A 23,574-nucleotide genomic window follows, 5' to 3' on the forward strand; every position below is an offset into this window, starting at 1 on the left:
GTAACAGGTAGGGCTGACAAACGTGCGCAGACAAGTGGAACAAGGCACTGGTTCTTCGCTCAGACAGGGTGAAGAGGCCAAACATCCTGTGCATTTCGATCCACAATGCTTGTGTTGCTCTCGATTGTTATAACCATGGTCACATTTCTCACAGTAATAACTGTATTTCAGGAATCCGGTGATACTGGTAATGGTATCGAAATGTTCATCGTGATAATAGACATGAATGTATTTTCCGTCCTTAAAGTCTTGGCCTCGAAACAACAGAGGTCCGCGCACTTCTTGAGGGTGCACTTTCAAGGTGTAGCGTGGAGCTAGGGTATCTTGCAATTTTTGCATCTCAGGAATGCCACAGGGTGTGTCTTTGGACAGTCCGGCTTGTTGTAACAGGAGTTCTGCTTCGTTTCGTTGTTTGGCTCGGTCGGAACGTTGAATAGTGTCCCAGGTTCTTTTCCATTCTACCGTGTCGTTCTTGTTGGCATAGGTTCGTCCCACCACGATGGCACGGGCTAAACACATCTGGTCATGAGGGTTCTTAATTCGGACGAGACTCGTTTTGGTGTTGCGAAGGTTGTCCACCAATAACATCTTTTTGCGTCCAGTCCCTTGAGGAGGAGAGACGTGGGTCATGTCTAGTGTGGCTTTACCATCGGTGATGTCAAACTGATCATTAGATTGTTGTACGTGTTGAATCTTGTCCATGACTTTGGAAGCAGTTAATTCTGCAGGGGTGCTAAACTCGATCCAAACAGGGGATTTCAAACCGTCGTGTTGTATGGAAAGTCTCAAGCGATCGTCTTCTTTGGGTTGACATTGTCGCTTGAGTGCAGTGAGCAAAGAATCCCACACCTCAGTGATGAACACTTCTGCTTTCTCTAACGGTACTTCAGCCTTGAAATCTTTAAACTTCACCGTGTATTTGTAAGCCGTGGTTCTAAATTTTCTAGAGGAGCGCTTTTCCGTCTCTCGAATGGAATAGTAATTTTCAGGGTTGACTAAGGGTGATGAACTTGGTTTAGAGGGTTCGGATTCTGGTTCACTCATGTCCTCTTCAAAATCACTGGCATGAATTTGTGCCAAGATTTCAGCCCTGGTACGAGGCGATAGATCACGTTTCTGCCTCTTACTTTCTTCTTCTTCTTCTTTCTTCTCGAATGAATGGGATCGTTTCATCTTGAAAGCAAAAAGTCAAATGACTCAAGTTCAAACACCATAAACTACTTTATAGTCATAGCAGACCAGCGTATATAAAAGGGTGTGTGTCTTGTCCTTTCACTATTCATTTCACTCTCAAGCCGAGCACAACGATGGAAGAGACTGATCAGATGGAACGTTTCGTCAGAGCTTTGCGAGGGGTCATTAGAAAATTCTCTTCAGACCAGCCTACGGACTACTCTCCTTCCTTTAGAGATAAAAGTCAAGATACTTGCTATATCTGTCAGAAGAAAGGGCATTGGTCTTCAGAGTGTCCAGACCGTCAAAAAAGAAAAAAAACAGGGGATAAAAAAGACAAAAGTCAAGATACCTGTTATTATTGTAAAGAAAAAGGACATTGGTCTCCAGATTGCCCAAAAAAGAAACAAGAGGAGTCAGAAGAAAAGAGGAATTCTTCAGAAGAAGAGAGGGATTCTTCAGAAGAAGAGAGGGATTCTTCAGAGGAAGAGAGGGATTCTTCTGAGGAAGAAAGAAGACAGGTGAAGAAAAAGAAACAGGAGAAAAAAAGAAGAAGGGAAGAAAGCGAGGAGGAAGAAGAGGAAAAGAGTGTGACGGTGAAGAAATTCAAAAAACAGAGAGACTAAAAAAAGGAGAAAAGAAGAAATTAATGAACTTTTTTATTAAAGTGTTGAGTTAAAAATTGTGAATTGGATTGTAAAAAATGGAGAAAAGAATAAATGAATGATATAAGGTAAGTGTCTTTGAGTTGTGATTTTAAAATAAGAAGCTACACTCACGCACTCATACACAGACACGTACTAAAAGGGTAACATGGGTGAGTTTTTTTTTGAGTTATTGGCAAATTGAAATTGTATTTCTTTTCGAGAAATGTGGGTGGCCCTGAAAAGGGCCTTTTTTCTTCACGGTGTAGGGGTGAGTTTAAGCAATCAATTTTAACTGCCTTAAGCCTTTGCCACGGCCAAGGCCTACTTCTGGACTGCGTAATGTTGATGATGATAATGATTGGGTTGAAATCACTAAGGGTGGTACGGTAGGCTTAGTCACAGGGTTGACATGTTTGGCTCGGGAAGGTCGTATTCTCTTCGGTCGTGATAAAGAAGTCTGATACATTTGTTTCAGACTTCTTAACTCCGCTAAAATGTCCAACAGTACCGTGACCGTTTGATTTTCACCCTCTTGTTTCTTTGCTGCTACTTCTTCTTCTTCTTGCTGTTGTTGCTGTTGTTTTTTTCTTACCTCTTCTTCTTGTTGCTGTTGCTGTAGGAGAAAAGCCTGTTCCGCTTCCTTTTGTCGTTGTATAAATTTCTCCAATTCTTCTTTCTGTCTCTGTCTAAAATTCTCCACTTGCGGTAATGAAGAAAGTAACGAAGGTTCCGGAACAAATTCTTGCGAGGAGAGAAAATCCACAAAATCCCAATTCACCTCTTCTGAAAGTAAGTCCGGGTTCCCTTGGGCAGTCTCCCCTGCTGGTGCACCCCACTGGATCGTTTTCCGAGTTTCCGTCATGTTGAATCACTGTCGCATAGATTGACTGCACACAAGCGCTAGCGAATCTATATTGACTACGTGACGTCACAGACTGCTCTCTTCGGATTGGATGCGAGCTGACTGAATTCTGTAACGCGTGTTCGGATTGGTAAATGAACTCAATCCGTTTCAATCCTTCCTCCGCCTATAAATAAGCGCCGTTCACTGCATTGATTCACCTGTTCTCGTCGCTTCAAGATGTGGACTACAGTTGAGTCATCCACCCTTGTGTCTTCCATGATGTTTCGGACAGACTTGCTCATGTATGTCCGATCGAAGTGGACCGTTGTCCACAGGACAAACACCAGCCTGTGGATACGTAGGATCTACGTCGAAAGACAAGGATGCCTGAAAAGAGTGCTGATGTACGGACCAACAGTAAGACGCAGCCTAAGGACAAGAAGAAGACCAATGCGGTGCCATTTATGTTAATGAATACATTAACATAAAACCCAAAGGCCCTTTTCAGGGCCAGCCATATATCTCGAAAAGAGATAGTCTTTGAATTGCCTACCCCTTTTTTAAAAAAAAATTTTTTTTAAATTTTTAAAAAAAAATCCCATGTTAAATTCCCCTTGTCCGTAGAGTGACCCACGATTTATTCCCATGTTAAATTCCCCTGGTCCATAGAGTGACCCACGATTTATTCCCATGTTAAATCCCCTTGTCCGTACAGTGCCCCACGATTTTTCTCCATGTTAAATTTCCATTGTCCGTAGAGTGCCCCAAGGGTGTTTTTAATGCTAATTCCCATTGTCCGTAGGGTGCCCCCCTTCACTACTCACACATACACCAATCAGCAGCAAAAGGGATGGAATTCAAAATACTCAAGAGTTAGAGAAATACAAAAAATTTGAACATAAATTATTTTAATCTACTGTGAATGTTCAGTCTTCCCGTTAGTGCTCATTTTATATAGACTAAAATTTTCAGCATTTCGAGTTCATTTATAAATGTGTATTTTTTGTAGTCCTTTCTATAGTGGGAAAAATGACACGCGAATACTTGAAATTATGACAGGGCGAATAATACTCTGAGACACATAGCAATTATATGCAGAGCCTGAGACATGGGTAAACTGTAATTATATGCAGAGCCTGAGACATGGGTAAACTGTAATTATATGCAGAGCCTGAGACGTGGGTAAACTGTAATTATATGCAGAGCCTGAGACATGGGTAAACTGTAATTATATGCAGAGCCTGAGACATGGGTAAACTGTAACTATATGCAGAGCCCAAGACATGGGTAAACTGTAATTATATGCAGAGCCTGAGACATGGGTAAACTGTAATTATATGCAGAGCCTGAGACGTGGGTAAACTGTAATTATATGCAGAGCCCGAGACATGGGTAAACTGTAATTATATGCAGAGCCTGAGACATGGGTAAACTGTAATTATATGCAGAGCCTGAGACGTGGGTAAACTGTAATTATATGTAAACCCTATCCTGAACAAAGATATATTATTATGCACAGTGCTGAGGGAAGACAGCACAGCATATACGGTTATTAACAAATATAACATAATGACAAAGGTACCAGTTAAAGTAATGATGACTTTATCTATTAATTTTATACACATATATAACATGGATGACCAGTTAAAGAGATGATGACAATGTACTAATTATACATAACACTGATGATATGCAGTATTAAGCAAAATGAAGATTCTGTAAACCTTTTTGGAGGCTAAGATTTTGTAAAACTGAATGACTGTCTAAAATATAAAGAACAATTTACAGACTAAGGTATACTGTATAACCGAAACATCTTAATGCATTCCCTGCATAACAAATGCTTTATATTACATTCAAGTTGTTGTAGGGTTTAATGCCATTTTTCAGCACAAGATAGGCTGTACATGGCAGCCAGTAAAATGGTGGAGGAAGAACCCAGGAAAACATTGGAAAGAACAACCAACCCATGAGAAGCTACTGGCAAGCTTTCTCACATACCCACATTGGACAAGCCTGAGACTCAAACCTATGCAGACAGAGGTAAGATGGCAGTCATCCATAAGATCATTTTAGACCACTCAGCCACCCGAGGCCCTACTACATTCAAGAACAATGCTGAAAAACAATTTTATCAATGAAAAGGAATGGTTATATCTAAGACAATATAGTGGTCTTTTACCTGGGGCCATTCCATTACCATACCAAAGTTTCCTTTAACCTCATTAAAAAAATTTTAAGTTAAAGAGGAATTTTGAAGTAGAAAGGTCAATCAATTTTAGAGAGAAAGACCAGAAGTTTTATCCATCTATCCAAATATTTCGAAAACAGGAATTTAAGGTGACTATTTAAAATTTCGAATTCTCTACACTTCTCCCCACTTCCGCCTACTTCACTCTTCTCTGGCTGGAGGAAGAGATCATTTTCGTGATATAGTATCCACACATTTTAAAACAGAAATTTCAAGGCTTTTTTTGCTTCATGAAGTTTTGTTTTCAAGGATCACATATGACGCTCTACTGAACAGAATAAAAAACTATCTGATTTATAAAACGTGCATTTTTAAAGTCAAAAGCTTTTTCTATTTTGAAATTACCCATAAAATCTTAAATTGATATATGACCATGTATGAAAACACAGACATATAACCAGAAACAAGTTTTACTATTGAAATTAATAGAAATCTGCATGTAGATCTTTTCAATTTTAATAATAAAAATGTTAACTTGACCCTGCTTGACTGTGATGGTATGAAGAAAGTTTTAGGTTAGGGTTGTTATAAATTGACAAAAAGCTGTTAAATTATAGTATATTCCCAATGATTTGTATCTCCTTTCAGTGCAGTCTGGCTATACATATATACATAGTTTTTGTAAGAGGCATTTAGTTAATGACATTTTTAAAACAAAGATCCTATGACTGGGCTTTGTACTCTTAAGTTGAGTTGTGTATAATGTGAACTATTCCATTCATAAAAACTCCAAGGTCAATGTACTGAAGAATTGGTGAAGCAAATCATGTGATTCAAACAGAACATTAGTGATGCAGATGGATGGCAAGCATGTTTCTGAAAAAGGCTCTTGACTGCCTTTTTGATTCCCCAGTATCAATCATCTGATTTGTTGACATTTTGAAACTCAGGTTGACCAACTGAAAGCTTGGTATAGGCAGTCTGACAATTGCACAAAAAAAAGGGCAGAAATCACTGTTCTTAAAGTATTTCTGGTCTGGTAGAGTTATTTAGGAGAGACTTTATTCATTAATAGACAAGTCATTAATTCAATTACAATCATTCGTTGGAATTAGTATTTGAAGCATTCATTTTAAATGACATTTGGATGCCTACATAACAGCCAAACTGGATTATTTTATTCAAAGGACAATTGGATATTTATATAATAGTAGTCAAAGAAAATGTTGATATTTTTTATTTACTACGAATTCACTGAAAGTTGTTTGCATTTAAATCTGATTTCTTCTGTACTGCTGACATGTCAGTACTTTACAGTTATCATTCAGAATACATTTGGAACACATTCTGAATAAATCTTATCTATTGTAATTGTTAGTACTATTTAGAAACTAGAAATTAATTAAACTCCAAGTTATTTTCAATTCTTTGACTTTGTATTAGAGGGAAATAAATTAATATTTGAATTTTACAAAATTTGTTGGTTTGCTTCTTCTTTGTTACATAGTAAAACCCCATAACAATATCATTAATAATCATTGTCAAAGACACCCAGAGCATGAGATATTTAATGCAACCATTGTCAAGGACACACAGAAAACGAGATATTTAATACAGCCCTTGTCAAGGACACCCAGAACATGAGCTATTTAATGCAACCATTGTCAAGGACACTCGGAGTATAATATATTTAATACAACCATTGTCAAGAACACCCACAGCATGAGATGTTAATACAGCTATTGTCAAGGAAACCCAGAGCATGGGATTCTCCACTGAAATATGCCCTACAAATCTGTAGATTTACAAGCAATGGGACGATTTAGATACATTAATTTGGGCCACCTGGCAGACCCAAAATATTTATTTTCAAATATCCCATTCAAATGTTAATAAATCTTTCAGGAGAACATTCACTTAATTCCATTCACATTGGCCTTGCTTTGAGGTCACTTTATTTATAACAAGTCAGGATCCAGGATAGACTCCAATATTTGAGCCAAATTAACGTTCTCTAGCTAGAATAGGGGTATTTGGCCAAAATAGGGAGAAGCAGGTGAATGAAGTATAAAATAGTCACTTGAAACAACTGTTTTTGCATATTTTCACATCAGATGATTAAAATGCCCATGGCATACTATTAGAATTTCATAAAAATAGTAACACTTATCTTTATATTGCTTCACTCAAGTTGTTGTATAACAAAATGGCAACTTCAAAATATTTTAGAGTCAAAACTCAGTTGTTTCCATACCAGGAGGCCCCATTTTATGTAAGTATTGGATACAAAGATTATTATATCTCTATTGGACCCTGGATATGTCTACCGACCCATACTTTGCTTCAAACTGGGTTATACAAACTTTATTTTTCACTTGTTTCATGGACAATGTATGCATGTCCTGCAGGAATTCCATAGAAAGCAATGTAATTTCTGGTATTTATGATCATAAAACTGGACTACGCAATATAACCATTTACCTTCATTTTTTGAAAGAACATTTGCAAGAAATCAATGTTTTTCTTTAATTATTAATGCAATGTATTGAAATGGGGGGAGTGCCTTAATATTAGTACAAAGCAAGTTAGTTTATGATCCCCTAGCATGGACGTTGTAAATATTCCAATTCTGCAACATATGTGCATTGTCCAAAAAGCCGACAAGCAGACAGCTGTTCCACTGACTATCTGTTTTGATAATTGACAATATGTATTTGTAATGATCAATAAACATACTTTGTGCTTTGAATTACTTAAATTCAACATAAAGCCATAGAATAATTAACCAGGACATGCATGAAGTCATGTGATCAAGTGTGAAACACTAAATGACTCAACTACTTAACTTCTAATGAACCAAGTCATGTTTTTTTTTAAATGACATTCTATTTCATGCTTTCTGAATTGTAAAGGGAATATAATTTTTAACAGTGTTGAACTGTCTGCTTGGTAAATATTTTTCAAAGATTCATACCCTTTAAAACAAAAATAAAATTTTAATTTGATGTGAAATTAATGGTGCCATATGAGCATAGGGTACTTAGAGCTGTTCCAGTAAAACGTACCTGGGACCCAGGGAAGGCACTTTTAATGAGGGGTACTCACCCATAGATGTAATTTAGAATTTTCTTATTTTAATATGACCTCTATGAAATCAAAGTACCCTGGCATATATTGTTTAAAAGTTGCCTTCCCTGGGTAACATGTATGTTTAATGGAGCAGCCCTTATAATTTACAAACACCTGTATGTAACAAAAACAATTTTTTTTAATGTAGACTAAATTTACATTATGTTAGATAAATAAGCAGATGAATTTGTTCTATGTTACGGACTTGTTACTATTGCTGATATTTAAGAAGGCACCTTTTCTACAAAACCAGAACAAAGGTATATAACAAATTTGGGTTTACAATATATAAAAACACTTACACAATGTAATATTTTAATTATTTTAATTTGCAATAAAGGAACACCTGATGATAAATTGCAACAAAAATGATGAGGGATGAGGGACAGGAGGTTGAAAAGCATAAGACTGTGTTAAAAATTGTCCACAAAATAATCTAAAAATTTCCATAAATACTCATTTTATGATAAAAAGTTCCAAATCTAGGGATGGGTCCCCAAAATTGTACTGCTGGAATCATCTCTGAAGTATTTAGCAAGGTCTGAGAGTAAAATTCATCATAAAGGTGAGTTGGGGAGGCAATGGTTAGCATTGACAATAATGCTTAACGTGTTCCCAATGCAAACTGTCAAGTACTAATCAAATAATTTTCACAATACATTTTTGTTAACTTGACACACAAAAAGGGTGACTGGGGAAGAAAACCTTTATTTTCTCTTACACTTACTATGTTACATTTTACAGCCATGCTGACACATTGTGATGCTAGACTGGTCTTCATAACTTCTATAACAGAAATAAAAATTTTGTTATATCATTATGGTGTGGACTCAAAGGGAACAAGTCTACTTGACCAATCCAATCACCTGGGCACTTGGAATGATTATACAAATATGTTTAAGGCAAGCACCCAAATGTTTTATACAGTAGTTGTACCTCAACTGGCTGAAGATTTCTCAATAAAGTTGTCTCCTAATCTGTACAGTTATAACTCAATTATGTATTTTTCTTGTGATCTGAAAATTTCTGATTTACATGCCAAAGTTGATCAAAATTTGCAAATATGAAGGAATTTTCCCATCAGAAAATAACCTTGTTCTTTCTTTTGACTTTTCCCCCCAATTATGCATTAGCGTGGGAAGCCAGAGTCAAGTGTTCAGCATGGACCCTTTCCAATACATTCCTATACAAACTACTGAAACAAACTGAATGCCACCAAATGCGGATTCTATTCTATAGCTTAGTTTACAATAAACTTTGACATATATATGCTGTCAGTTTGCTGAACATAATATCTCACACTATCAGCTTGTACTAATAATAGCAACAGTAAAACGGCTGAATCTTTTTATGTACCAAATTGACCAGGGGTGCACAACCCCTGGCCTGCAAATGTATTCTATCCAGCCCTCAGGGCAAATTAAAACAACACAGAAATCTGGCCTGTGAACAGTAATTATATTAAAGAAATTAGTGTTTGCAGCCCTCGAGTGGTCTTAGAAAATGCAATCTGGCACATGGCCGAAAAAGGATGTGCACCCCTGCAAACTGACCAATCATGTATCACAAAACAACAGAACTATGTTTGTTGACTAGAATACAATTAATTTTGCCAGCACAGACTATAGTACTTTCTAAATTATGTGTCAACTGGAAAAATGCAGAGGAACCAAAGAAAATCCAGTATGGGGGAAAAAAAGAACATAGAAATTGAAAATTCCCATCACAAATTTTCTGTGAAAACGCAGATTTCTCATTTCATTGTTACAATATTTACTGGAACAAGGAAGAGAGTTTAAATCTAGAGGCCAAAGCTGGGAGGGTTTCATACTGTAGCACGTGAAAATAATGCAAACTGTGTTAATAAATGTTATATATTTATACATTTTATGCTTCATGTAATCAATTTCTTCAGAAGGAACAAAGATGATGATGGTCAAACACATTCTGACAAAATAAACAAATAAAACTGTAGCAAAATAGGCATTAAAATCTGAAGTTCTGATGTCAATAATTCAAACCCTTGTCAGGTGTGATGTCAGTAACTCAAACCCTTGTCAGGTGTGATGTCAATAACTCAAACCCTTGTCAGGTGTGATGTCAATAACTCAAACCCTTGTCAGGTGGTATGCCACTGGATATTCAAACATGCCAAATGTAAAATTCAAAGGAACAGTATTCTTCTCTGTACAATGCACCATAATGTCACTGTATTTAACTTTGCAACATTAAAAAAGTAAAACAGTGGTTGCCCATTTGTTTAGGGTACGTCTTAGAATGCACAAACATATTTTGTCATGTATCCTTAAATTTGCATAACTAGACTTTGACCATCAGCAAATTAAGGTAATTTAGTGAGTTAGAACTAGTTAATCATCTCACACTAATAAACGTGAAATTTCTTAAACAGATCACAATCTTCAAGACAACAGAATATTCCCTACATACTTTAGAAAGACTTTTTTCCTTCAAGTCTGGATCTGAATCCCAACTAAATATCTTCAAAATACAAATAGTTAGGACTAAGACCAGACTAATAGAAAGGCTAAAATATAAATCGACACCATATATCCAAACACTAGCACAAACAGGTGCAAATGACGAAAATAACATTTTAAATATCCTGGCATTATTACTTTGGTCCTTTATAACCATTTCTCATTTTGTGGAAAATTATAGAACATTACAAAGAACACAAATATGGCAAACTTGGGGAAAAGGATGGTTCCCTTCAATGATTATTTTGTGTCCAGTATGTAAAACTGTGTGTTAACATAACCTCTGATGAAACCTTACTATTGTCACAGGTACCAGAAAAGTGATAACCATGGTTCCCACGCTTTTCTAAATATAAATTTCCAGGTCTTTTCCAGGATGAAATTAAGTTTTTCAAGGTTAACATATGACCATTATTGAATGGAATTAAAAACATTTGGATTTTAAACATGCATTTTCCAAATCTGAAGATGTTTCTCTTTCAAGACTCCAAAACATATGTCAGAAAGATGATCATACACAAAACCACAAAATGAGTCACACGAAACAAATCTGACTATATTCCTATAAATTTGCATTTAAAGCCATTTCACTGTAAAGAATACAAATTCTAAGTTTGCTCTGCTGACCTGCATTATGTTGCTATGTGGAAACAACATAATGAGCATACATTATTTTGCTTCCTTTCAAACCTTTAATTCTAAAGAGTTCTAGAGCAAAATATGTGCATGTTATTCAAAGTAAATGTTTGTTATCTCAGTATGAAGAAAGAAAAAACAACAATTAATGCAAAGTATTAGAATCTTATCTTGTAACAAAAAAAGTTGAACTCTGAATTTATGTGCCAATAAAATCTCAAACAAGATTTTTCAAAAAAACCTAAACGCCTTAAGACGATTTGGTAAAAAATTCCATCATTTAAAGACATTTTCATAAGGGTTGATTTAAATTTTGACAAAAGAACTTCAAAATTATGTACTGTTGTTTAAACAAGGACTGAAATTTCCGTAAAATCAACTTGTCTTCTTGTAGTTCAAAAAACCAGTCCCCAAACCTGTATTGATACATGGGCTCTTATCGTTTCTTAATATATAATAAAATGGACAACAATTTCTCATTTCTCCTGCATTCTATTTAAGATGTGAAATCAATGCTTCAAACTGCATGTCACTGTGTAATAGTTTCACACCAAAGTTCAGCTCAGAGATTCAGAATTTTTCTAATCCTGGTTTCCTTTGAATATTCAACCTCATTTTTCACATCTGGACATTTAGGAAGAATGTGGGTTCAGAGCAACTACATATCGAAAATTTGGAATCTGCCGCCACCGTAAGATAACTTTCCAGTGGGCCTAGCAAATTTAAATTATTTTATATCGACTTATACCTGCATGAAATCGATAGGAAAATTATTTATTTTCTCAAGAATGGCAAGTATTATAATCGGTATTTCTTAATACGCTGACAGACTAGACAAAAATCTGCATAAATGAAACCTGACCAGGTACAAGCCATTTGTGTAAATAGTCAATGTCTTCACAATTCTCAGTCACATGATATCGACAACAAACTTCTTTTTAATGTTGCTGTACAAAATTTCAATTCTATTAAATGGAAGTCTGATACCTTTTGTAAAAACCAGAAAGAACATGTAATTCTCAACACTTTTATTTCGAGAACAACTACAAGAAACCTGACCCGTCTAATTCATCAAGCAGAATAGTCTGGTTCCCTGCTTCGTATGCTCCCTGTGTGAGAGAGCACATGTCTTTTAGCAGATTAAAGACATAATGATTTTATTACTCACAATTTCTGAGAAATTTAATAATTTTCATATTGATTTCATGCAGGTATAACTCGATTTAACAATGTTTAAGTTTGCAAGCCCATCCCCTAAGCAGCAATGCTTTAACACCACCATGCTGGCCTCTTTTGATGCTAGACTGGTTTTCATACCTTCCATATGAAAAAAGATACAGATATCGAGCTGTCTGTGAAACAAGAAGTCTACTAGACGAATGGAATCCACTAAGCGTTTTGATTGTCTCAACATATATATTTATGGCAAGCAACCAAATGATCCATATTGCAACCTCCTAATATTCTGATTTAAACTTGATAACTTTAACTCACGATCAGTTCAGTTACGACTCAATTACTTAATTGTTTCGGGCGTCAAGTTGTGGAGGAAAATTCCTGGGTTTTCCCTGACTTTCATCAATATTTGCAAAATTCAAGGATTTTTCACGGTCGGGAAAAAAATTATCATTTCTCCAGATTTTTTCCTGATAGCGTTGGAACCCTGGAATAACATACTGTTTTGTTGTCTGCTGATGCAGGTTCAAAATTAACTGATAAAACACACATGTACTAGGAGCAGGAATCACATATCACAGTGAAGTCACATGACATGTGGTATGATGTTCAACAATTAAGGAGTATTTTTTGTTGTACCAAAACATCTTTTGCATACGATAAATAGAAACAGTCCTTTGCATTCCAAAACTGCTGACTTGAATTTTCAAGTGTTCATCTCTTAAATCTGTAAAAAAAAAAGGTCCTCAACCCTGCGGGTCCTTTTGGTGTGCACTACAACCTGTAAGGCCTTCGACACTGTGGAGCATAATGGTGTACACTATATCCTGCAGTGATGTACCACATATTTTATTTATGTGTAACACCACCCAAGAGCTTTTCACAAATGTCAGTTACTTCTTTCACCTCTTTGTCCTGAAAAAAAAGAAAAGAAGATAATCATGTATGTATGTACATATGTATGTATGTGTGTATGTGTGTATGTATGTATGTATGTATGTATGTATGTATGTATGTATGCATGCTGTTGTTGTTGTAGGGCTTAATGCCATTTTTCAGCACACGATAGGCTATACATGGCAGCCAGTATTAATGGTGGAGGAAGAACCCGGGAAATCCCCAGAAAGAACCATCGACCCTTGAGAAGCTACTGGCAAGCTTTCTCACATACCCACATTGGCCGAATCCAAGACTCGAACCTACGCAGACAGAGGTGAGATGATATATATATATATATATATAAGTGGCTTTTTGGACATGGATGTGAAGTCTGCTGTCAGTTGAAGTCAGTAGTAAAAAGCAAGAGGCTCAAGTGGACCTGATGTTACTCTAAAAGGCAAATGCAGTAATAAATCAGGTTCCTTGAATTGAAAGACATCCATATCGGAATAATGTACAACTCTTTGTTAACATCTGTAGGTAGTGGACTGAGACTGCAGATCTCAAAAGGGAGTATAGATAGCTACCAATGAAATCCGGTTGGCAAAGCAGAAATACCAACTTGTAATTGCCATTGAATAGACAACCCTAACAAGGCAGGAAGTTGTATCTTTTGCCTTGCATCTGTGAAGGGCAACCCTATTCTATAAGACAAGACAGCGAGTTGATTCTTTTGCCTTGCATCTGTGAAGGGCAACCCTATTCTATAAGACAAGACAGGAAGTTGATTCTTTTGCCTTGCATCTGTGAAGTGCAATCATATTCTATAAGATAAGGCAGTTAGTTGATTTTTTTGCCTTGCAGCTGTGAAGGGCAACCCTATTCTATAAGACAAGACAGGAAGTTGATTCTTTTTCCTTGCAGATGTGAAGGGCAACCCTATTCTATAAGACAAGGCAGGAAGTTGATTCTTTTGCCTTGCAGATGTGAAGGGCAACCCTATTCTATAAGACAAGGCAGGAAGTTGATTATCTTGCCTTGCAGATGTGAAAGGCAACCCTATTATATAAGACAGGGCAGGAAGTAGGTTCTTTTGCCTTGCAGATGTGAAGGGAAGAAAGAAAATAGACTTGAGGTTAAGGTTTTCATAAGTTTCTTTTTTATATTAAAGACCATAAGACATATAAGATATTCCATCGGGCATTAGAGAGTGAGACACTGATCATCTGCAGCTCAGAATACCTGACTACAATATGAGACTCTAAACTGACACTGAGGCTTTTGGAAAATTTGATTGTTTGATACAATGCCTTACTGCCTCAAATATTAGAAATTAAGCATTGTCTCTCTTCAAAAAGGAAGAAAATCAGCTACCATGCATAATGAGGGAATGCTGGGATTAGCATCTTTCCCTACTACTCCAATAGCAAAAGATTCTACACTGGGCATCATACACCCTGGACCTGGAGCGTCTCCTAGCCTGAACAATGCACTTGTCAACTCTGCTTGAAATCTTGTCTTTGTGGAGAGATCGTTTGAGATAAGCCAAACATGAAGGTGGAAAATCTGTAGGCTGTTTTGCAGAAGAAAGCCACTGTGATCTGAAAGAAGGTCCCTCCTCTAAGCCAGTAAACTGAGATGATCATTAAACCATACTTTTTTAGGCCACAGAGTGACTATTAAAATGAGATGAGCAGTTGAGGTCCTGACTTTCTGAAACATCATCCTGTAGGGTAGGAAGTTATAAGCAAACTGACAATCCCACTTCAGGCTGAAATTGTCCACTGCTGAGGCTCTCTGGTCTGGGAAAGGAAAATGTCCAAGGGGAGTGTTGTTTAGTCTCATCATGAACAAGTCCACTAAAATCTCACCCAATCTGATTGGGAGTCTGCTACAGATTGGTGCTGAACCCATTCTGTGAGGACTACCTTGCTTCTCCTGGACTATCAATCACATTTTACCTTTTGCCTAGGATATGACAAACTCATAGAGAAATCCATTCCAAGGTTGCCCAGTGAAAGAGATTCCAAACCTCCATGCACAGTGAAGGGAAATGTGTGCCTCCTTCTCCCCCGAGGCAAACTAACACCATCGTGTTGTGAGAAGACCATCAGAGACTTAGTTTCTTTTATGCAACCCTGTAGGGCTAAAACTAATGTTGATGTGGATGGTAGTTTCTTTCCAGGATCAGAAACCCTTACGAACAAGCCCTCACAGCTCCAAGTGAGTGTCCCACCCCGAATATGATATGTCTATGACTGGATAAGAGTGGGGTTTGGGGTTGTTCATGGGAACTAGTCTGACATTGGTCCTGATTTGACCAAAAACTCAAATGGTGGTGAAAATCTGATTCTAAAGAAATCAGAGTTGTTAGAAGTAGAAACTGGAAGGAGTGTAAGTGAAGTCTTCCTTGAGAAAGCAGTGGGATGCAATGTCAGCATAAGAAATAGATATATGCAAGCCAACAAGAAGGTATTTGCTCTTTGAACCTCATTCAGAACCAGGATCTGATCAACTCTGTCCCTTGGAACATGGACTAATCCATTGTTCATTAGGATATTCATCACCACATTTACTAAATCCTGAAATGAAACAATCTGCTATTTCTCTAGGTTGGTGTACAAAGTCCATCTGGATTAATATGGACCAGAAACAAGATAGACCTTTCCAGAGGGACTCTAAAAGGCCATTGTGGATCAACCAGTGGTTGGAATACTGGAGGATTGGGCTTCCCAGTGACCTAAGGTGGACAACAACTACTCTCATTATTCTAGTTAAAACCCTGGGTACTGCGGCCATCATCAACAGCACAGAGCAGAATTGGAAAACAACATGGTTCAAACAAACCTCATCATGAAGTATTAACAGCAGTACTATACACATTAGTTGGGCATAAAGATAATGACTGAATGGTGGGAGACCTGTAAAAAACCACCATTTAAAAGTTCAATACTGTACCTGAGTACTGAAGACAATAAAGTGAAACCAGCTTTACACAATCCTACAGAAAAAGTAAAGTGTTTAAATGGCAATGCTGGATATTGTAAAAAAAAGAAAGAATATAAACTGCCTATAAACTCTCAAAAGAGCTAATTCAACAAACAATATGCAATGAATTGAAGGTATTACACTCTAGAATACTGAGGAAAAAAACAGATATCTAACATGTGTTTTAGACACAAGCTCAAGGCAAAATATCCTCCAGAGCGTTTTAATAGAAACACTACAAAAAGTGTCATCTGAAAAAAATTTGATGGCTAATGCACATGGGGTAGCAGAATGGTCATGCATTCTACTGGTATGAAATTCCAAAAATATACTGGAATGTTCACTCCATGGGCAAATGAATTCTTATTACAGGTCTCCCCTGTTACTACATGCTTTTGCTATAACACGATTCCAGATATAGCATGGTAATGCTATGGACCCCAGAATCAAAAATATAATAATAATAATAATAATAATAATAATTTAAAACATCAGCTGAAAACTTTGTATGAAAACTACTGTACTTGATTTGAAAATTACCAGAATGTGTTTTTACAGTCACAATTTAACTCTAATTGGCCACTGTTGTATTCAAGCAATGTAAGATAATGTATTCCTAATGGAATATTGCATACCCGCAAATACCAATCTCTCTTACCAGCCCTAATTGTCACTGGTCCATGTCAACTATTGTAATGGGCTAAAGTACACAGGACTGTCAAATTTGCATTTAGCACTAAAGGGACCCCAGTAAGTCAGTGACTTAATCTCTGTAAACATAGCTCGCCAAAGATACAGAAGACCATTGTATTATCAATCATTGTTTTCTGACAGCTGGATGGCAACAGATCACAGATAGGATTATCAAATGAATTTCTATTGTATTTACCGCCACTTTCTGTAAACTGTTGCAGTGTAGCCCAGAACAGATTGATGCTCATTTGCATAATGTAACAACAAATAAGGTCCATTACAAAACAAACTGTCATTTTTTAGTGAAATCAGATTTAACAGTGAGTTCAGTATTATCGGTATTTATGAGTGAATTAAGACATTTAATCCTGCAATAGAGACATCCAGGAAAGAGAGAGCCTATTCTGTGAATAGGATTGTGATTTTGTGGGATTCACAGTGGATGATGTTGAAGAGGCCAAAGCTGAAACATTTTAACTCATCTGATAAGGTTCAGCAATGGATCCAAATTGATGAGGACTGCCCCACTGCTGAATTTAAGATTGATACTAACATTGTCTAGTTCTTTGTAGATGCCAAAAGAAAACTTAAATGCTGATTGACAGGACACAGGATCAACAATTAACAGTGACCTGGAAGACCTGCAGGAAATTCCTAATGCTGTTTCTGAAGCCATATTTGCATTTGAGAAAGGGCTGAAGTTGCTAGAAAGTCAGACATTGAGCCACTGAAATCATGCATAGCAAAATATCATAGACTTTGCTAACAAAAACAAAAACGATCAGGTCTCGAACAACATACAATCACAAAACGCCTCCTGTAGGGAATACATATCATGTGAGTGAACAGTGCTTATTCTATTCAGATCAGTACTATTTGTGAACAATTGTGTATGTTTCTGACATCGTTAGATTTAGATGGATAACATATATGAGCGTTTGTTATTCTGTTGTTTTCTTTCTCTTATTATGTGTTTTGGAATTGCTAAAAGCATGCTGCACCTGATGTGAAGTAACATATTTTGAAACGAAGATGAGAATTTATTGATAAAAATGACATTACTCAGTGCCCTTGTTAGAGATAGATGTTCATTTACTGAATTGCAAAATGGGTGTAGAAGTGGTAAAAATGTGATTGTGAGACCTTAATTTTAAAAAAATGAAGCTTTTAATATCAGGATGCATTGGCCTCAAGAACAACCAAAATTTAATAATTTATTGGGGCAAATGGTATCATTTTAAATCATTTTAAACTTTTGCATCTGAATACAGAAATTATAATTGGCAAGTATATAAATTAAAATGCATTTTTTTAAATGTTACTCAATAGCCAATTTATCAAATGTACAACAATGGGCAACAATATGGGTTGAAATAAATCAACCTGTTGCTTGGTATCATATTTGTATAAATACCATGCAGAGAAGAAGAAAAAAAAAACCCAATGATTTCCAGAAACTAATGGTACTATACATCTGACTGGCATTTTGTACTCCACCCTGCCCCAAACACTATAATTTTTTATATATTACTGTTTAGTACATAACACATTTGGGGTAGTCATGGACCCCAACTACCACATTATAACAGGGGAAAGCTGGATATCAATGAGGGTCATTCTGACCCGGAAATAGGCAAGCTATGCAATAGTGACAGTTCATGTATCATTGAGATTAAAATGACTCTTGTTGACAGGAAGATGATCTGTATCAGCAAACCTGGTGATATCAACATGACTTGTCAACAGATACCCAATATCAGCTGCAAGTGAATGCAAGCCTGATGAAATCAACATGACTTGTCAACAGACAGATACCCAATATCATCTGCAAGTGAAAGCAAGCCTGATGAAATCAACATGACTTGTCAACAGATACCCAATATCAGTTGCAAGAGAATGCAAGCCTGATGAAATATACATGACTTGTCAACAGACAGATTCACAATCAGCTGCAAGTGAACGCAAGCCTGATGAAATCTACATGACTTGTCAACAGACAGATACACAATATCAGCTGCAAGTGAAAGCAAGCCTGATGAAATATACATGACTTGTCAACAGACAGATACCCAATATCAGCTGCAAGTGAAGGCAAGCCTGATGAAATCAACATGACTTGTCAACAGATACCCAATATCAGCTGCAAGTGAATGCAAGCCTGATTAAATCAACATGACTTGTCAACAGACAGATACCCAATATCAGCTGCAAGTGAATGCAAGCCTGATGAAATCTACATGACTTGTCACCAGACAGATACCCAATATCAGCTGCAAGTGAAAGCAAGCCTGATGAAATCAACATGACTTGTCAACAGACAGATACCCAGTATCAGCTGCAAGAGAATGCAAGCCTGATGAAATATACATGACTTGTCAACCGACAGATTCACAATCAGCTGCAAGTAAATGCAAGCCTGATGAAATCTACATGACTTGTCAACCGACAGATACACAATATCAGTTGCAAGTGAAAGCAAGCCTGATGAAATATACATGACTTGTCAACAGACAGATACCCAATATCAGCTGCAAGTGAATGCAAGCCTGACAAAATCAACATGACTTGTCACCAGACAGATACCCAATATCAGCTGCAAGTGAATGCAAAGCCTGATGAAATCTACATGACTTGTTAACAGACAGATACACAATATCAGCTGCAAGTGAAAGCAAGCCTGATGAAATCAACATGACTAGTCAACAGACAGATACCCAATATCAGCTGCAAGAGAATGCAAGCCTGATGAAATATACATGACTTGTAAACAGACAGATACAAAATATCAGCTGCAAGTGAAAGCAAGCCTGATGAAATCTACATGACTTGTCAACAGACAGATACACAATATCAGCTGCAAGTGAAAGCAAGCCTGATATCAACATGACGTGTCAACAGACAGATACCCAATATCAGCTGCAAGTGAGTGCAAGCCTGATGAAATCAAACATGACTTGTCAACAGACAGATACACAATATCAGCTGCAAGTGAAAGCAAGCCTGATGATATCAACATGACTTGTCAACAGACAGATACAAAATATCAGCTGCAAGTGAAAGCAAGCCTGATGAAACCTACATGACTTGTCAACAGACAGATACACAATATCAGCTGCAAGTGAAAGCAAGCCTGATATCAACATGACGTGTCAACAGATACCCAATATCAGCTGCAAGTGAATGCAAGCCTGATGAAATCAACATGACTTGTCAGTAGGCAGATACCCAATATCAGCTGCAAGTGAATTGAAGCCTGATGAAATCAACATGACTTGTCAACAGACAGATACACAATATCAGCTGCAAGTGAAAGCAAGCCTGATATCAACATGACATGTCAACAGACAGATACCCAATATCAGCTGCAAGTGAATGCAAGCCTGATGAAATCAATATGACTTGTCACCAGACAGATACCCAATATCAGCTGCTAGTGAAAGCAAGCCTGACAAGATCAATTATCAATTTGACTTGTCAACAGACAGATACCCAATATCAGCTGCAAGTGAAAGCAAGCCTGATGATATCAAATGACTAGTCAACAGACAGGTACCCAATACCAGCTGCAAGTGAAAGCAAGCCTGATGATATCAACATGACTAGTCAACAGACAGATACCCAATATCAGCTGCAAGTGAAAGCAAGCCTGACAAGATCAATTATCAATTTGACTAGTCAACAGACAGATACCCAATATCAGCTGCAAGTGAAAGCAAGCCTGATGATATCAACATGACTTGTCAACAGATACACAATATCAGCTGCAAGTGAAAGCAAGCCTGATGATATCAACATGACTTGTCAAAAGACACACCAATATCAGCTGCAAGTGAAAGCAAGCCTGATGAAATCTACATGACTTGTCAACAGACAGATACCCAATATCAGCTGCAAGTGAAAGCAAGCCTGATATCAACATGACTAGTCAACAGACAGATATCCAATACCAGCTGCAAGTGAATGCAAGCCTGATGAAATCAACATGACTTGTCAAAAGACATAACAATATCAGCTGCAAGTGAAAGCAAGCCTGATGAGATCAATGTGACTGTTGATGACAGGAAGATACCCAATATCAGCTACAATGAGAGCAATCCTGACAAAATTGATACATTAATTGGCTTAATACCTTTTGTTCCAAGCTCTGTTCAAGTTTTGAAATCTGCAGATCCTTCATTTTCAAAGCAGCTTCTAATCTGGACACCTCTGATTCTTTGGCAGCCATAACTTTTTCCAACTCTTTAGTGACACTGAAAATAATAAAACATCAATGATTCATTCAAACTACAGAGATGTTTATACAGCACAAATACCATGCCATAAATAGGCCATGCTTTCTTCCATTTGGCTACTGGTAAATCAGTAACCTGTAAAAGTCAATGTTCAGTACGAACTGCAAGTGAGAACAAAACTGATGATAACAGAATTTTGCAAAATATGCAAATTCCAATATACCAAAACACAAAATTAAGCCAAAATCTGAATGACAAAAGGACAAATGAACATGACATTCTAGACTCGCCATCCATATTTGTGACAGGACAGAAAAGCAATTCGATCAAAATTACCTTCACTGCAGAATCTAATTATAAATATAGAACTATCTGTATTACTTTTATAGCACACACTTCGTAAGTTTTATTTTGATATTTTATTAAATATCAACATGCATGCTAAATCCACACAAGGAGGAATCATTTTTGCTAATACACCACTCCCTCGATAACTTGTGAACCCGCTTATAATGCGAGGTCAGGCATGGACCCCATTTTTTAAACCAGAAAATACCCCAAAAATTGATCCCTGTTTGTTGAACTTAAAGAAAATCCCATTCAAAATTGGTAATGGAAACTTTGATATATCGCTTGTTTTATCATTAAAAACGGTAGATAGAACCTGGAAATTTTAATCAACACTATAAAATATCAAATTTAAAAATAGGTCATACAATCTGTTACATTTTCTTTCAAAATAACATTCATAGCACACCGCAATTAATGACATGTAAGGCAATTTTGATCAACGGAAATGTCACTCCGAGTGGAGACAGTACTTTAATGAATAAATACAAATTAATTTTTTTTATCAATTGAAATTTGTTTTCTAGTTCTATCTTTTAGTTCCTTTTAAGTGTAATCATCATAAATGCAATGTGTCCTCTTGTAATTAAATGTAAAATGCTTCAATCTACCGCAACAGCTATGTCCGTGAGTGTTTCTCTGAGAACATAATTAAGTGCCAAACGTGTTTTGATAACTGACTTGCAGAAGTATTTGTTGTATTGTTGTACTTAAAAGCTGGCCTCCTTTGTATTTTCATGCTAATTATGTCTTTTGAATCAAAGGAGGTGGAATAAAAGAAAAGTTAAAAGGCATGAAAATCCTACAAACTTAAAATCTAGCAGCCTCGGTCATATGTCGGGTGAACTCACTTCATTTGATCAATCGAACACTTATAAATGTTATTGTGTATGCAACATAAACTCCCTTAAAATTAACAGACTCTTTCATAACTGTGATCAAAGAGAAAAGGCAGCCAAGCAAAATGAATACTTCGTAAAATAAAGAGCTTGATTTCACAGATATGGACCATTGTGGGCAAGCGACTTTCAGAGAATTCTTGAACTGGCACTTAGGGATATCCTCAAGGAGCTAAAAAGTTTCATTATTAATTCCAATTAATTAATTCACAAGATCAATATTGTACTAATTGAGTAATTAAAAAAAATGAGTTTCAGCGTAGATGATTGTCTCACAAAATAAATGTCACGTGTTTTTGGAGAAAAAAAAGGAATCTTGTTTGGTGGTGTATCAACAGTTAGTCTAGTTCCCTGCTCTGTGGACTCCTAATTTGGAAGGATAATATTAAACACCACTATGGGAACCATCCTCATCAAGAAAATAAAAAGCAGTGACATAATACACAGACTTTTTACGCGTACATGTGATAGGTTGTTTAAACCAGTTGGAATGATCTTTCATATGCTGGACCTTTTGAAAATAAATGTTATTTAAAGAGAATAACAAACAACTTCATTAGAAAAAGGGCATTATTAAAAATTATTATCAATGTGATTGTAAAATGTGGATTCAGTCAATCAACAGCCCAGTTCCCTAATGCCCCCCCCCTTCTCGATGTCAAGGCGATTTTTCCCCATTATTGGAGGTCCCTCGGTAATTTGCGCCTCACTTATAGTGTGGTCTATGTTGACCCTGTTGTGCACGAGCTATCGTGGGAGAGGTGTATAAGTGGCAAAAAAGCATAATCTGGACATCAAAAGAGTAATCTATATACATTACATGCCATAACTACATTACTGTATGAAAAATGTACCATTTTGTTACCAACATGGTTCTGCATCCTGCCAAAATTCTTATCAGAAACGGGCTAAATCCATATGGATTAGAACCAGAATACAAACACAAAATACAATGACAAACTAGTTATATTCAGCACTCATTTTAACTACTCTAAAAGTGTAAAAACATTCGCTGATTGATCATGAAGTCTTGAATTCTGCACTGAACCTGACAATCTTGTGCTCTATCCGAGTGTTGTATTACATTACTCTCATATTCTTCTTTTAGAGCTTGTAGTGTTTTTGTTTTGTCCCTTTTTGTGATCTGAAATGCTTTGAAGTTTGGAAAGATCCATCTGTTCTAACAATTTCAATCATATAACATCCATGCATCACACAGTTAAAGCCTAGCACCATTTTCT

At 36.6% G+C, this 23,574-nt stretch overlaps 1 protein-coding gene across 1 annotated transcript in view; it reads right to left on the reverse strand.

Annotated features, from left to right (window-relative positions):
- Positions 1–8,292: 8,292 nt before the first annotated feature.
- The window catches only part of LOC149794869 (uncharacterized), a 116,551-nt gene continuing 101,269 nt past the window's right edge, over positions 8,293–23,574 (reverse strand). The window contains exons 16-17 of the mRNA XM_089964512.1: positions 20,984–21,104; positions 8,293–13,209 (exon numbers count right to left, since the gene is read on the reverse strand). Coding sequence (XP_089820638.1) covers positions 13,144–13,209; positions 20,984–21,104 — 187 coding nt within the window. The 3' untranslated portion in view covers positions 8,293–13,143. The remainder of the gene's footprint in view (positions 13,210–20,983; positions 21,105–23,574) is intronic.

The sequence above is a fragment of the Sinohyriopsis cumingii genome, chromosome 7, assembly GCF_028554795.1.
Source record: "Sinohyriopsis cumingii isolate HCF-2022 chromosome 7, ASM2855479v2, whole genome shotgun sequence".
Classification (NCBI taxonomy): Eukaryota; Metazoa; Mollusca; class Bivalvia; order Unionida; family Unionidae; genus Sinohyriopsis; species Sinohyriopsis cumingii.